Source organism: Musa acuminata, chromosome BXJ1-1 (assembly GCF_036884655.1).
Source record: "Musa acuminata AAA Group cultivar baxijiao chromosome BXJ1-1, Cavendish_Baxijiao_AAA, whole genome shotgun sequence".
Lineage (NCBI taxonomy): Eukaryota > Viridiplantae > Streptophyta > Magnoliopsida > Zingiberales > Musaceae > Musa > Musa acuminata.
Window position 1 is genome coordinate 10,190,615 of NC_088327.1, and position 17,247 is coordinate 10,207,861.

At 37.7% G+C, this 17,247-nt stretch overlaps 2 protein-coding genes across 3 annotated transcripts; one reads left to right on the plus strand and one right to left on the minus strand.

The window, feature by feature from the left end:
- The first annotated feature begins 1,165 nt into the window (after positions 1–1,165).
- On the plus strand, positions 1,166–7,117 carry LOC135672255 (protein IQ-DOMAIN 32-like). Its single transcript, XM_065180717.1, has 6 exons — positions 1,166–1,399; positions 3,215–3,541; positions 3,624–3,818; positions 4,662–4,736; positions 4,825–6,478; positions 6,837–7,117. Exons 1-6 carry the CDS (start codon positions 1,310–1,312, stop codon positions 6,854–6,856), a joined length of 2,361 nt encoding a protein of 786 aa, XP_065036789.1. The 5' UTR covers positions 1,166–1,309; the 3' UTR covers positions 6,857–7,117.
- A 960-nt stretch (positions 7,118–8,077) lies between these two features.
- LOC135672262 (zinc finger CCCH domain-containing protein 30-like) lies at positions 8,078–17,204 on the minus strand. 2 transcript variants are annotated; one of them, XM_065180729.1, is made up of 5 exons: positions 16,904–17,204; positions 10,029–10,241; positions 9,812–9,936; positions 8,700–9,724; positions 8,078–8,530 (listed from the first exon to the last, which is right to left on the minus strand). In XM_065180729.1, the coding sequence occupies exons 1-4, from the start codon at positions 16,955–16,957 to the stop codon at positions 8,701–8,703; spliced, it is 1,416 nt and encodes a 471-aa protein (XP_065036801.1). In that variant the 5' UTR covers positions 16,958–17,204; the 3' UTR covers positions 8,078–8,530; position 8,700. The 2 variants fall into 2 exon arrangements, with proteins under 2 accessions (XP_065036801.1, XP_065036798.1); XM_065180726.1 differs by having other exon boundaries at positions 8,078–8,608.
- Between the last annotated feature and the right edge of the window lie 43 nt (positions 17,205–17,247).

Consider the following 17,247-nt stretch of genomic DNA (forward strand, 5'->3'; position numbering starts at 1 on the left):
AGTTGTCATCTTTGCAAATGCTTCTGTTAGATTTAGAACTTTTACTTTAGACAGGTGTAAAAGATACATAATATTTGTGTTCGATAGAATGCATGGACTTGAATTCTGCAATGATGCATGTATCATCTCACTGTGAGCACCACCGGCATTCATGTCTGCCCCTGCAGTACATGCACCATGTTAGACTAACATCATGACATGTACGTGATGCACGTGACAGGTAACCCCATCTTCACTATTGGCGTCGGTGGCGGCAGGACCATCTCGTCTGCCATGGCGTTTCCAAATCCGATCTAATCTAATCTATCCGATTGGCGAGTCACAATCAAGCCAGATGTGTCAAATCTTTAGGTTTCATCCCAAACGCCTTTTGACGTTGCACTTGCTATGTTCTTCCCTGCTCGAAAAATTACCTACAGAGTGGCTAAGATGTCACTGCTGAGTTGTTCTTCTTACTCGATTGACTCAAAGGATTGAAGTAGCTGCTCTGTCCTACCCTCATGGGACTCTTTTTTCTTTTTGTTCCTCCCATCAGCAATCAACATGGACTAGGCTGTCACCGCCCACAACACAACAAAAGACTTCCATCATAACACCCCACCAATGATCATACTACAGCCAGTCATAAGCATAATTAAGCCTTCATTGGTGTCTTCTCCCATGTCAATGATATGGTTGATCGAGAGAGCAGGCAGTGCCAGGGGGGGCCACTGTCGGAGCAAATGACTGAGTTAATAATATACCTTTATAATTTATTAATTAAGTGGTACTAATTCCAAACCCCGTCACCACTGAAAACCTTGTCGACCGAATCCGACACCGCACACCGTCAACCGTTCGCGTTCGGTACGTAGGCGGCATCTCGTGACCACCCGTCGCGTTTGCCCTCCGCTGGGATCGTCTCGTCGCGGCTGGTAAACTTACCACCTTGTCTCGGGAACCGTAAACGAGAACACTGACTCTGAATGAAACGGACTCTCTTTCCTACCCACCCCGCCCACCCTGCGGATCGCTGGGGCCCGCATGTGGTCCCCGCAGTAAGGCTTGGCGAGTCGCCTGGTGGGAGCAAGTGGGTGGGCGGAGACGGACGCCAGCGGGCGGGATTTAAGCGTATTGGATGAGGCAGTTTTAAGTTCCGGCGTTTCGACGGAGAGGAGGGAAGCGACAGAATAAACTAATCACTTCAATTAATGTATTAGCGGCTACTCTGCTGCGGCCGAACTCATACAGTGGCAGACGGAGAACGGGAAACAACGAGAGGAAGAATACCCACCCGTTCCTAAAACGATCGGAGAAGAAAGCGAGGGAGATGGGGAAACCCGCGAGCTCATGCTTCAAGATCATCGGCTGCGGCAGCAGCAGCGATGCCGTCGACAACGACGATCTCGCGCCGGAAGAGGTAATGTGATCTTCTCGTCGACTCGTTCGGATCTTCGTTCGATGTTTCTGGATCTGATACATCTAGTTGAGCTCGAGCTGAAAATTAAAGGGGTTCTTGTGGATCTTTGCCCAAAAATAGCTAACGCCTTGCGTCAGATCCGTCACCCTGGAATTTCCGAGTGCCGTTGTATATCCCGAACCACGAGTTCTTTTCTGATCAGCTGATTCGGTGACTTGCCGCATCGCATTTTCGGTTTTGCTTGATTTCTCTGTACGAGGATTATCTAGCGATGGGTGGAAACTTCGGATTTGCATCTTGATTCTTGCTTTCTGTGAATTAGTTGGTGGCACGGCCCTAACTGTATCACATCGATCCGAGGAGATCGATCGAGGGTGTTGTTTCGGAAATGCTTGATAGAAGACGTTGGAAGGATGTTCTTGACTTGGATCTTTACTCCGTTTGTCGCCTGCCTATAAACTAGGTTAAAGTGTTCGGGCTCTTGGATGTGAGAATGCTGGAAGGCTTACTGCTAATTGATCCGCCTCAGCAAATCCATGCCATGAACTGGGTCAGGTGGAGTTGCTACTTGGCATGGTTCATGGGTGTCAGACTTATCCTTTCAGTGGACAACAAGGGAAAATGAAAAGGGAAGTTGATATTTTCTATGTTGGAATGCTGGCCCCACATTGACAATAATGTAGCATCATTCGAAGTGCCAAGGGAGGATCATAGCTGATTCTTTTTTCTATTTGTCACTTTTGTTAGAGATCTAAACAATCACTATATGCTATATATTTGTCCCCTTCCTACCACTAAAGTTTGAGGGCAGCAGACACTAATTGCTGTTAGAGGCTAGAGATGTTAGTTGTTGGGTCAAGGTTCTTCTCAATGACGTCTGCCAATCATGATTGAGCTAGTCAGCATGTGCATTTCCTCATGGATAACATCAGAATAGATTTCTAGGTTCCGTCATGGAAAGATGGTGTTGTGTTTGTTATCTTTCTGTGAACTGGTGTGTTTTTCTTTCTATGGTAATAAAGAAGATAATCCAATGAGCATCTATCAGAAAAATTAAAGGCTTCAAGTCTGTCATGTTGCAATAAAACGTGGGAATATAAACTGAAAATAAACTATTTTAAGCATGATCAAAAATGTTTAGGAAGGTATACTTTGAGGATGTTTTGCATGTTTGTCTGGCCAACATACAATGGATAATGCAAACGAGTGCTATCCCGAAACAGTGCAACATTGGATGTTGGTGATGGGTATGAGTTGATATCCCATCCTCAAAGGGCATATTTTGAGTACTTATATTTGGCAGCCTGAACATATTTTGGGATCTTGACTGTGATAATATGATGTTTATGTACTGAACTGCATTTAGAGCCATCTCTTTTATTGTCCTGATTGTTGATTTGAACTAAAAGGATTAGGACTTCAATTTTTTGTGTACACACATTTATGTCTCCTACTTGAAATTTGACAATTTGGATGTTGGAAAAAAAAAATCAATGACTCTCTTCAAGTACTTCAATTTCACTTTGAGTCATATTTTGGTTCTTTACCTTGTGTTACACTAGGTTTCTCTTCTCTAAACTAAAATCTAGTACTTGGAAATACATAATCTGAGTCATGGAAACAACCTCTCTACTTGTTACTTATTGACGGCTGCCTATATTGATCCTCCCTGTACCTTGTGTAGGCAGCAGACTTGGTTACTGGATTTGCCCTTTTTTTTTTTTTTTGACATTCACATACTATGTTGTTGGTCTTCACAAGTTTTCCTGTATTTTCTGCTTATATGATAAGTGATTATCTGTTAATTCTTTCCAGGCCAAAGCTTCAGCAGATAAGCGCATGTGGAGCTTCCGTAAGAGATTATCCAAGCATCAAGTGCTATGCAACAATGTTATCTCAGAACCTTTATCTGTTTGCTCTAGCAAGGAAAACCAAGATGTCTCAGCTGCCAATTTCCACTCACCAAACTTTTCTTTTCCTGAAAGAACCCAAGAACAAGAAAAGTCAATTGGAATTTCTCCAGTACCAACAGAAATAGTAAATACAGAATCTCCAGTTTCTAAGAGTTGTACAACTCCAGTTGGGCCTACCCTCAATGAATCCGATGCTGTTGTCATTCAGGCTGCTATAAGGGGATATATGGTACATTCTTCACTTGATTCTAAGTCTTTGTTCTTTTGTACTGCTTATGTCTTGTTTATCTTAAATTTAGAAATAATTTTAGGCTAAGAAAAACCTTCACAAACTCGAGAGTGTTGTCAAGTTGCAAGCTGCTGTACGTGGTCACTTGGTAAGGAGCCAGGCTATCGGAACTTTGCGGTGTATTCAGGCCATCATAAGAATGCAAGCACTTGTAAGGGCTCACCATGCTCGTCAATTAGTTGAGAAGCTACCTTCACTGGAAGATAAGAAGTTCCAGGTAGACACCCAAAGATCCATGAAACTTTTAGTGAACTTTCATCTGATGGCATTTTACTTTAAGAATAACCGAATACCAGTACATACAACTACATATCATTAACCTACCCATCACTATGTAACAAAATCTCAAAAATTTGATAAAACTTTTGATGTGTAATTTCATTTTGGACTCGGAAGAATGTTTATGACAATTTTTGATGGATAGTTCTTAGTTTAACAGCATCCTGTTTCTGTATTTGAACTAACTAGTCTATAGACATTCCTGGTAGTATATTTTCCTGTTTGACTGTCATTTGGGATCTCGACAATGCATTCTGTTCCAGTTGCTCCAAGCCAATATGTCGATTCACATGACTATGTGGAGCAAGTGCCTGATCATCATGATTTCGATGGTATCTGATGGCATAGTAGCTGTCTATATATATGTATGTGTATGTATATGTATATGTATATATGTACATGTATATATATATATATATATATATATATATACATGTACATATATGTACATGCACACACACACACACACACACATATATATATATATATATATATATATATATATAATGTCCCTGCATGACAAGAAATGTTGTCTACAGCTATGTTGATATTGAGGATGCTAGTCTCATTCAATGTAGAGGAATTTAGTGGTAGCTAAATGCTTGTGTTTGAATTTGGTTTCTTTCACCAAGCATGTGTATCACATGATCAATTCTTTGTGCCCTACTAATTAACATGGATGGAACTTGTCGTTTGTATGTAGCAACATGATATTAAATGCTTTAATTGTGAGTTTTTTTGTTATTTTTTAATTTCCTTTTGTTCTTACAATCTTGCTCAGGAAAAGGGTGTTACTTTCGAGAAATCAACTAAAACATCAATCAATAAATTGCTTTCAAATGGGTTTGCCCGTCAGGTATGTCTAGTTATTTTCATTTCTCGATATATAGGATTTGTCTCTCTGGTTTGCTATAATGTGAACTTGCATCTTTAACCCTTTTAAGCTTCTGGAAACTACACCGAGGACAAAAATCATATATATAAAATGTGATCCATCAAAGTCTGATTCAGCATGGAAGTGGTTGGAAAGATGGATGGTTGTGACTTCATCAGGGGTTGGGCAACAACATGGGCAAGATTTCAACCATGGGAATTGCAGACTAGAAGAGATTGTTAACATGACATATAGTGAACCAGCAAAAGAGATTTCAATTTCAGTTTCCTCAGAAATATCTGATCTAGAATGTGCTGCAACCAAATCAGTCATGGCAGATGATGGTAAAAATAGCTCAACAATTGAAAATGTTGGTAATTTTGAGTTTCCAACTTCACTAGTTGCTCCAAATAATTTCTTCAATTCTTTGCCTAAAAATGATATGGAAAAGCCAGAAGTCAGAAATGGGCTTCTGAACACTACTATGCAAGATTGTACAGACATGAATATGATTAATAAGGAAGGCTTGGATGATAAACACTTACAACCAAATCTATGTTTGAATAATGTGTTAGTTGATGCTGACAAGCTTGAACCTGGGAAAGATGGCTCCAATAATAATACTGAAGGGGCATCCTCTGAAACATTGGAAAACGAAGAGAAGAAGTCTGTAGTTGGTTCAAGAAAGTCATGCACTCCAGCATTTGTTGCAGCTCAATCAAAATTTGAAGAGCTGAGTTTGACATCAACTGTAGTTCAATCTGTTAATTCTGCTTATACAACTGCTGCATCAAACACAAAAACAGAGAGCCATAATATTCAGGTAAATTCTCTTGCAAATGGAAAAGAAGCAATTTCAGCAGAGAAAATATTCCCTGATGTGAGGGTTGAAGCTGCAGTTTCAGAATGTGGCACTGAAATATCTATCTCTTCCACACTTGACTCGCCGGACAGATCTGATATGGAAGGTGGAGCAATTGTTCTTGAAATTGGAGCCCTGGAGAAAGAGAATCATGCAATTGTTGCTGTTGCTGAGAATGCTTCTGATCTTTCCAACTCGGGTGGTAATGCGAGACCTGGTGGAGGTGACCTAACTACGGCCAACTCGAATGCTTCTGTTGACTTGGTGCAAGTTGATCAACATCTAGCTGAGCCAACCACTTCAGATGTGCAGTATGATCTGGAAGGTACGGTAGAACAAACTAGATCGCCTGAAGGAACTCCCAGAAGCCATGCGACAATGCCTGATCTACACGGAACCCCATCCAGTGATGTCTCTGTGAATACCAAAAAGGGTAGGATGGATCCTTGCATGCCTACCCGTAGGAAAGGGTCTCAATTGGTTGGTAAAAAATCTCCATCTAATCCAAATAACGATTCAGGTGGAAGTACCACAGACAATTTAACAAAGGATTCAAGATTTCCAAGGAGGCGTAACTCATTTGGATTAACAAAGACTGAAAGTGTTGAGCAGGAGCCCAGGCACAGTAGTAGCAGTTCTCTTCCAGGTTACATGCAAGCCACCGCATCTGCAAGAGCTAAAGCCCATTGTAATACATCTCAGAAGTCCAGCCCTGATCTGCATGATAACCAGCCTAAGAAGAGGCATTCCTTGCCTATTGAGAATGGAAAACAGAGCTCATCCCCGCGCATGCAAAGATCAACATCACGAGCTCATCAGAGTGTGAAAGGCATTGAAGCTCATTCTCCTCATGATTCTGCTGGTAAGCTACTGATTCTATGAAGACTTGTGAGCTGCATATCCAATTACATTCTCGTCTATGCCATTAATGCATGTGATTTTCTTGCAACTTTAAACAATTTCTGTTTTGTTTGGTGGACAACAAGAAAACCACCTATTAGGAGTGCTTATCTCTAATTAGAATGCAAACTTTCTTTTACTTGGTATGAGTGCTGTGTGCCACTATTGTATGTGCAAACATTTATGTCCTGTAGAATAATATTTCTCTGCTGAATTTTACTTCACGTTTCACAATTATTCCAAAGAAATAAATTATTTTATTCTCCTAAACCATTTGACTAGTATCACTTTCTGACACGTTTCAGTGCTATTGTTTTCAGAGAGAAGATGGCAAAGATGATCAAGCATCAAGAGGAACATGTGATCTGCTTTCGAACTTGGTTGTAGTTATGCTTATGCCTATACGAGGGTTTGTCAATTCAGTTACTATATGATGTAACATTGTTGTATGCATGTTGGATTGGGAAGAGGAGCTCATGTTGGATTGGAAGCTCCTACGCATCAGGTTATATATTAGCATGAAATTGAAGGTTTTTTATGTATTTGTTTGCAGGTATTTGACAAGTATCGTAGTTTGTTTCTGGTCGTGTCTTTTATATTACATGTCTATCATATACATGTTTAGCTGCTTCGTTCAACTCTATTGTGCATGCTCTTCTAATTTTGGATAAAAGGTATGGGGACTGGCCTACAATGGTATGGTATATGACACATTTGATACAATAAGTTTGGGTCTTGGTACCGTTTAAGTCACTAATTAGTAGAATGCATGTATAAATGCCAAGCTAATCTTGTTTCATCTTGTGACTATGGAGCTCACAACTCTTTGAAAGGAAAAAAGTTGTCTATATATATATATATATGTATATACATGTATATATATATACATGTATATATATATATATATACATATTATGACGACGACGACGTACACATTCGGTGGCCTTAAGCGAAAAAAACGAAGCGGGAAGGAAGAGGGGAGGGCGAAGGATGATGGTATGATACAATTGAGGTCAACTTACCGCTTGACACTCGGAGGTTAAAGTGCCGGAAAAAAAAATAAATCAGCCTGAAATCCTCCAGTTGGAGAACTCTTATCCTTACCTGCGGTGACCAGACTCCAAACAGGCCGACCCGCGCCCCGGAGGGTGGGGGGAGGGGATTAAAGGTAACCAGAGCCCTCGGTATCCTTACCGCGTGATGTCAGTGTACAAAAAGCCCCAAAAAAAATTCAAATCATTGCCCAACCGTCCAAAGTCCGGTTTCTTATCACAACCGGAGGTGAGCAGACTCCACACTGCGTTTGAGGCGCTATGCATACGCCTCGTTTCCTTTTTTCTCGTTTATGGTGATCACGTGCCAATTTCTTTCCTCGATTAATTGCATGGCATTGTAATTAACAAGTGTGATCCAAAAGCTTTTGATGCATAGAAAATAAAGGTAAGAATAAACAGACCAATACAAAATATAGCAGCGGCAGCAGCAACTTGTTGATAATTGAGCGTGTTAAATGCTATAATCAAACCATGACCGTCTTAAATAACAAGAATTGCACAGAACGTGAACGAATACGACTGCTAATGTTTAACGTAAAATTACCGCCAATAATTCCATAGTTGAGATGGAAAACACGAACAGAGAATCCTCTTCAGCTCTTCAATTTCGACAGAGGAAGCCAAAGAGAAAAAAAAAAAAGAGGGGATTTCTGATGACAATACCTGCGACAACCCATGCAGTTTTCAACGTGTCCGAAATATGCCCCATCCTAACTCCCTTCTTCAACAGTATGAGCACAAATCACGCTTGCTGATAGCTACAGACAATACAGACTTAGTCTCGCAGCTGCTGCATCGACTGGCACCTGAAATCGCCTCACCTACACCACTTGGATGATGTGCAACTAATTCGAGGAGGCACAGTTGTTTTGCTGCCAATGGGACTCATCAATCTCCAGTTGAAGAATTTCGTTCCACCTAAACAAGGATGCCTCCCCCACGCATGGATAGACTACCATCTGTAACATAGATTCACGATTCTTGACAACTTCATCTTTACATCGGAATGTAGCTCTTGGGAACAAAAGCATCAGATGCTGACAAGCAGTGAGGGTTAGCTATGTGCATGCGATACGAATGAACATAAATAACACAACTCAAACAAATATAAAACAAAGACCTTCGAACCTTAGTTCCTGCCGGCGATTCCTCTGTCTAATTTAATTCTCTTTGATCCTTTGGGCGGCTCAATCCGCTGCGGTAAAGAAGGGTCGTGCTGATAAGAGCAGCTTGCTCCGTGTCGACACCCTTTAGGGGTGTTGAAGTAGGCACAAGGCCTTGGGATCTTAGGCCTGGCTTCTCTTTGCAGTCTAGGGGCATAGAGATCGACGGCATTGGTGGCGACCACATTGTTCTGGCAACTAGCAGCATGTACAGAATTCAGATCAGATCCATCTTGCTTCTCACCACCATGCTGCTGGATTAGACTCTTCAGATAATTGGCATCTCTTGACGCTGCTTGCCCACTTGATTGACGTTTGACGGGGATTTGAACGGACGGTAAAGCATGAGGATTCACAGATTGGGGTGGCACTGAACTGGGTAAAGGATACATTTGTGAGGTTCGGAAAACTGACAAGGAAGGAGTACTGGGATTGATTTGAGGAAGTGGAGGTGGGACTGGTGGAGCAAGAGCCAGGTGCTGAACTGGTACAGAGGAACATGGTGGTGCGACTGATACAGGAGCCAAGAGGGCCTGAGATTGCTTAGGAGCTCCATATTCCGTAACCAACTTCTCCACCAAGCTGGGGTTACTGAGGATGTTAATAAGAAGGTCACGATCTATCATACTTCCTTCCTCGTTGGTTTTCATGATGGCTGTAAAAGCTGCAGAAGCAGCAGCAATGACATCCGGTTCGGCAAACGGTGGAATCCTACCAGAAGTTGTCTCAGAACGAGGCACAGTCGGAGCAGGCTGGGTAACATGACTTTGGAATTGTTCTGTAACTAACTCAAGATTTAGAATATCATGTTTTCCTTGCATGCTCTGCAGATTCTGAACACTTGTCTGTTGGCTTTGGGTGGATGAAAATGTAGGTGCCGCTGTTTCTAATTGCTCTGACGATTCTTCATCTTCAATAGCAGTTATAGGAATCACAGGAGTTCGAGTGTCATCGTAAAACGAATCTTGCACCTCCGATGAAACCGAAGGACTGGATTTTTAGATTCAGGCTTCGAGTGAGCAAAATGACAAGGCTGTTAAATAATATCAAATTACACTGACAAGAAAAGCCACTCACTTTGGAGGAATGGAAGGCACCCGTGGATAGATTGCTTCAAGAATTCTCAGTTGTCTTTGATCCTGTACAGCCACTTCTGAACTTTCTTCTCCAGCAACCACTACCCACTCTGGATCCAATAAAATCTGAAATTGGAAAAAGATAAGCAATGGACGTGTTACAGTCTAACATTCTGAGATTTTTACGATAAAGACAAACTGGATAAGTTATTCCTTACATTAAGAGGGCATTTCCACTTGACTAAAGGAATTTGGGAGATTTCCAATCTGAACTGATATGCAGAATGAGGTGCTTCAAAGCCTGGAGGTAAAGAAGAATCATCATTGCCTATGCTTGTTGCATGCAATAACCATGAACCCTTTGCCTGGAGATTGTCTTGGGTCCCCAACCCAGATACAGCAGGGGCATCCTCTGCTAAGAATAATCTTACCTGTTCCAAATGTAGATAGTATCACACTTGATGAGCCTTATATTTGCTAACAATGTGCAAAAGAAAAAGAGAGAGAGAGAGAGAGAGAGAGAGAGAGAGAGAGAGAGAGAGAGAGAGAGAGAGAGAAAACAATATTAACAATGTGCCAATGTAGATAAAATTTATATTATCCAATTGATTTCAGCAGAAGTAACAGTACAAAAGATAGAAATGCAATAAATCAAAGAAATTAGAAATTCAAAGAAAAAAGAAAGTGAAAACAGCCAAACATTATCTTTCTCCATGCAAAAAGATTCAACTACATGCTATCCTTCTCTAACTATGACCCAAAACAATAAGTAGTGGGATCAAATAAATGAATAGGAGCCACCAATGAAGATTTAAGAGTTCAACGATGCACTGTATTTAAAACACCTAAAGTTTCCACAATCAAAATTTACTCACTAAACAATATTTACATAAAATAGAAATCATGACATTGAATCTACATGAAGGAGGCTCCTGAAAATAAAAAAATAACTGAAACCCAACAATAGGAAAGCGATCCAAAGACCAAAAGCAATTTCATTAAAAATACCCAAGACTACATACACCATAACAAAAGTATATGGTAAAACCAAAATATAAGCTATGCTGTCCAATTAATATGAGTTACATCATCTAATTAATATGAGTTACATCAGTCATGAAGGCCAACCAAAAGGATTTGATAATTACATACATCACTCCAGAGCCAAACATCATCTCAAAAGTTATTCAGTTGGTCTAATACAACTGAACTGATGATGATTAAGATGGATTTTGCATAACTGGATCCATTCAAGGATAAGTTAGAGATGCATTTTGAAATTTTGAATTTGATGATAGTTTGGTATTGAATCTTTACACAAGCTCAGTTCAAATGTATGAATCCTGACATGATAGTAGCTTCCATTGCCTGATCTATTCAATGGTGAATCTTGCTTGAACTTCTCAACTTCAATTGCTTTATATACACTGGCAATTTTGTTATCGGCCTCATTTTCTTAACTTTTCATTGTGAACCTTAAATTATTATATTTAGTATGAATGCTTTAATTTATAAATTGCTCTCTCAAACAGATCAGTAACTTTCATCAATGATTGAACAAATCGGGTATACCATCACTTTTTTTCATTTTTTTAGATATAGGTCCTTGTATGTAATTTATTTTTCAAAAATAAGTATAATGCAAAATTTATTATTATTTTATTATGTATAGTGAAAAATAAATTATATCTAAAAAATAAGCATTATTTTTTAGATATTTTTTATTTTTCACTTATGTAATTTACTTTTTATTATTTTTTATTATATAATTTATTTGTTGATACTTCAAACAAATAGTTATGTATACCTTTTCATAGAGATTGAGGAATATATTATTTATAGATAAAAGTTGGTTAGAGTGAAAAAGAGCATCATGAGTTTTGTGATTATCCGATGTCTTATCATCAAAAGATAAATCTTATAAGAAATTATTAGGCTAGTCATACTTTACGATTTCGCATATTGGACGATCAAAAAATAATATGCACCAAAAAATTCATGTTTCTGAAATGCGAATGTTGAAGATGATGCGTGGAAAAGACTAAAAAAATATTTTCATCCATGAACAATTAGATGTAGCTCTGATTAATAAAATCCTTAAACTTTTCCTCATATTATTTTTAAATACATAAATAAATTGCATGTGCAAAGAAAAGTAATGTCAAAGAATTACTTAAGTTTTGAATTTCTTGCTTTTATTAGTAAACTACTCAATAGCTGAATGATTAAAACTTCTTTGATTATGCACATTTGAATAAGAAATATTATGGATAGAAGATTAAAACCAACAAATTACAAGTCCCAAGTTGAATAGAGTTATATGGTTCTGTCCAAGCCTCCAAGGTATAATAACTGAAAAAAGTGAATGAAAGAAAATGTACATTACTCATGTTAGGTGTTAACTGAGTTTGTTGCTCTACAGAAATTAATGAAGTAGTCGCTACGAAAAAACAGAAGCAGTTCACCAACCAGAAACCTCGGCTTGATAAAACCACAATAATAACAGCAATTCTTGTTGATAAGTATAATTGAAGAAACATAGGAGACCAAGTGTTGCATGTGCACATCAATATCTACACTATTCAAATGTGTTGCATAAATAGCTTACCTCCTCCGTAAAAGAAACAAAACCAAAAAGGTTCATAAGAATGAAGGTAAGCTAGAAAGTTTCAATCAACTATTCTGATCGAAGGAACAGAATATATATGGAGGCAGAATCTTAACAAAAAGATTTCACAGGATAGTTGCAAGACAAACGCCCTAAAATGCTAGTTAATTCATTTTAAACTGGTGGTGAAGAGTGTTGCAAAATCGAATTGCTTTCTAATTGATTCATCATTGCAACAAGAAATTGTGAATTTGACTCCAGTCTTACATAAAAAGATTCATTTTTCCTGAATTTAAAATAACAAATTTATCTGAAAAGAAAAGCTCACACAACAAAGTTAGATGGAGCAGAAAAATTGTCCACCTTTCAATGAAACAGAAGATGCTGATGAAATCCAGTATATAGTTGTAAAATATCTATTCCTATATAAAATCAAGGGCTTAACTGAAAGACTTCAAGTAACATACTGATTGGTTAATGATGCAAGAATAAGCATAAAATGAGTTATTGACAGAATGGACAGCTTTCCAGACCATTTCCAAAAAAAGAACAGATGCTCCTTCTGGCCATGGAAAACATGCATCTTGTCATCCTAACAAAAAATGCAGTTATATTTGAACAAATATAACTACTTTTGGACAAATGTAGACCATAACATGAGTAATGTAATATTTGAACAAATAAGGTGGCTGAACACCTAACATGAGTAACGTCACGGCTGATATTGTTTTAACTAAAGTCTTCCACTAACGAATGTACAAATAATTTATTTGATAAGTTCAAATTCAAGAAAACTGTGAAGAAACTACATGTGTGATTGATCTAAAGTATTAGTTTTAGCCATAGACAGCTTACTAATTTGGCATCAAAGAGAACTTCCTTTCTTGTAATGAAGAATATGCAAAAACTTAAAAGTTAAAGCCATCCTAATACTTCTGATCAATTTGCCAGAGTAATAGAAAAAATAGATTAAACTAAAGCAGCTACAAGCTTTATGGTTATATGAGATTAACATCACGTTCGCCAAAACCAGTATAATTTCCATGGTATAGCCAAAAAAGGTCATAATCCATCACACCGGAAACACGTGTAAATATAGACAACACTATGCAACACCCTTCTTACACCAACAGCTAAAGGGCACAATAAATTTACTACATTTTCCTGTCATGATCTCCAAAACTTGAGAAAGTTTTGACTGAGCAAATCACCATTTTGAATATGGATCCCACATGATATGGGCATGTTCCACAGATTGTCATAATTGACATCATATCAGAACTTTACTTGCAGTAGCAATCACATCTCATTTTTATATCTTGATACTTATGTTTCCTCTCCATCATTGTTTTAGTCAATTCCATAAGATTTTCAAGCATCAAACTTAGATATCCTTTTTATCATGTAACAAATATGCATGCAAGATCATGGGATCCTAGGAACGGCAAACACCATTTTTATTTGCAGTTTTATAACTATAGCCTTGTCCTGATATCATAAACAAACCTTTTCATTAGATTGGGTTGTTTCTTCATCTAAGTATCATTTGCTTCCCACTGCTTCTAGTACTTAAATTTTGCTGTTTTGTTCCAGTCTTTTTTCTTGTTAATAGTTAAGAGAAGCAACACGAGTAGCAAATTCACATGACACAATGATGACAAAATACCAGTTGATATTCAAGATAACAAAAAAAATGTTTCTATTAGTGAAGCATCATAACAACTGCAGGAACTCGTCGCAAGATGTTTAACAAAATAATTTCCACATTTCTCCTCTAGATGAAAAGAGGTTTGTCTCTTATTTATTGCATTGCATATTCTTACCATACCACAAGCAAAACCTAAAAATGAAATCGCAACTAATAACTAAGGCGCACAACAATGATTTTTGCCACGAGTAAAAATCAAATAAGAAACAATTTAGTGAGAAATCACATTGAGATTCTTCATCTTGTTCATGGCTTTGTTATCTGTAATATTACTTTAAATCTTTTATATATATCAAATGCTATTTTCTAGAGCAAACATGTAATGGATGAAGAATTCCTTCTGTTTAGATTTTGCAGCTAAATCTCTTAAAATTTTCCTTGATGGTAGCTACAGGATCAAGGAATAAGTGGACTCATGAACAATTGCTCAACTCATTGATCTGTCAAGGAAAAACTAGTTGGTCTCAGATATTAGCAGCAGAGTGAGTCAGGTCCCACTGCTAATGTCACACTGAAAAAGGGCTTTCCATGAATAAGATAGAAGGGAATAGGAAATGGAGGGTTGGGGGGTATGGAATAAAATGTAGTGATGGTTACTTGAATTTTCCTTCATTGCTAACCTGGTTAAACAGCATTCTTTGGATATTATAGTTTAAAAGGGTCTAATTGCACTTGCTTTTCATTGGATTATTCTGGATGTTAAAATATAAATGACTTAGCATAAAAGGACCAGATGGAAAGGTTTACACACTTAAAAATAAACTTAATCATGTTAAAATCAGCCAATTAATAAATTCATTTTCTTTATATATGATATCGAAGAAAAAACATTAATTATGGGTTAACCTTATATAATTAATTAAAGTTCTTAATAATTTAAGTATCAATTAGGAGTTTTCCGATAATCAATATGGTTTCAAAAATATAAATTGATTTTTTTTAAGTCAAATGATTTATTAGGAAAGTAGTCAATTAGTCAAAATTGTACTAATTAATGTTAATAAATCATATAATTCATTAATTTTAAAAGATAATTTATTAACCATTAGAGATTATTTTTTACTTAAAGATCACAAGATGAAACTTTTAAGTTTAATCTATGTTTTTTGTTATATTTAATCAAAAACTTCATATTCTTATAGGTTTTACTTGTTGTCCAGTACATAGCATTGTCCTTTTCTAGTTAAGCTTATAAAATCCATAAAGGAAAAAACAAAACAAAACAACTACTCAGTTCATGGTAAAACAAAAGAAAATTAAAAAATAAACTAAAAATAATATTACAACACATAAAAAAATATAAGCTTTAAAAAAATAAAAGAAATAATTAAATGGCATAAACTTTTAAATCAACTGATTTCCAAATTTCAGTCAACTAACAGAATTTTTGACTGATTCATAGCTTGACTAATCAATGAAATGTTTTATCAATAAATTACATTTCCAATATCTTATTTTCATAAGATCCATTGATACACATTTTTTTAATATAGAAATAATTAGTAATTTACCATATTGCTTTGAAATATTAGTATATAATACGCTTGAACCACATTAGTTGCTCATGAAGGTGTTATTGAGCTCATGGTTGTGTATTTTATGATGATCTGACATAAGTTCAAGCAATTTGATGTTTTATAAGCTACAGATTACATCAATTAACATGTACCACACAATTGTAGTCGTACTTATTATGGAATACAATCTTTTGAAAGGCTCAAGTGATCTTTGCTTGAGAAAAGCTAACAAGAATCTTCCTGTAAGAGAAAGTAGTTATAATTTGGGCACTCACAGGATTCCACCAACCAGTGAGACACTTAAATCTGGCATTACAACTCATGTTGTAAGTTATCTTAAATGTTATATTCCTTGCACCAACTCATTAATCATGCGCTGAAAGACACATCATCTATTTTTAAATAGCATTATCTTGGTTTCTGACTGATCCGAAATGAGTTTTACCAAAGATCTTGCAGCATTCTAAGCTACAGATCTCCACCGGTGGTTGAATTGATACAAATGCAATATGAGTTGGTACTGTGTCGTTCAATCGACATTTAATTGGTATGCTATTCAACATCGATTGGTTAATTAGTCATCCACGAAGACGATGTAATCTGTGTATCAACTTCTCCGTGGCAAATTCTGCAGATGGAACATGTCAAAAGACACCAAATTAAAGTGTGTAATCGGCTTGGACGTCCGATCCATCATACCACATCTCCATCCAACTCCCCTGTTCAAACATACTACATAAAGCTTACTATACAAACAAAGAACAAAACACCAGTGGACCAAACCAAGCGATGACTCGTCTATAACGAAGCACAAAGACTTTAATTCCATCGAAACCTCTACCCGGGTACTTATAAATGATAGGCTGGAGATTAAAGAGAAACAGATCTGATTGAGACGGCAACTACCCATCGAAATTACCAAAAAGGAAGAACGAGAACTCAACAATGCACAGATCGGCACTCCCGATCAATTTACCAACTGGGAAAAAGAAATCGAAGAACAAACAGACAATCGCGACAATCAATTTCCCAAATGGGGGAAAACAAGCCGAGAACTAACAGAAATTGCGATAACAGAAAAAAATCATAATTGTATTCGTAACACGGGATGTGACCGTAAGAAGAAATCGGAAAAAGAACCAACATGTAACAGTCGCACGGACTCGACGATTGGAAGGCATGAAAACACGAAGGATCAGGAAAAGCCAGAGTACTCAGGTGAGATACATGGGGGTCGGCGTGGATCCGGTTCAATATTACCTGATGCAAATCTTTGGCCCAAGAAACCCTCTTCGGCTGCTTCAATCCGGCCATTCAACACGATCCGATTCTAAATTAGACCAGTATTCGATCGATCTGCGGAAGGCACTACAAGAATCGAGGAGGGAAGCCGACTGCGATTTCTCTCCTGATCGGAGAAATGGATCTCCTAAAGAAGGTTGAGAGAGACAGAGAGAGAGAGGGGGAAATCGAGAGAACCCTAATGATAGCACAAGAGTCGGCTGCCTCCCGTCGGCTTCCGGTCTGCGCCGCTGGATGCGGCTATTTTAAATGCTTTTTCTACTCATGATTTCCGGAATTAATGGCATCACTGAGTACGTAAG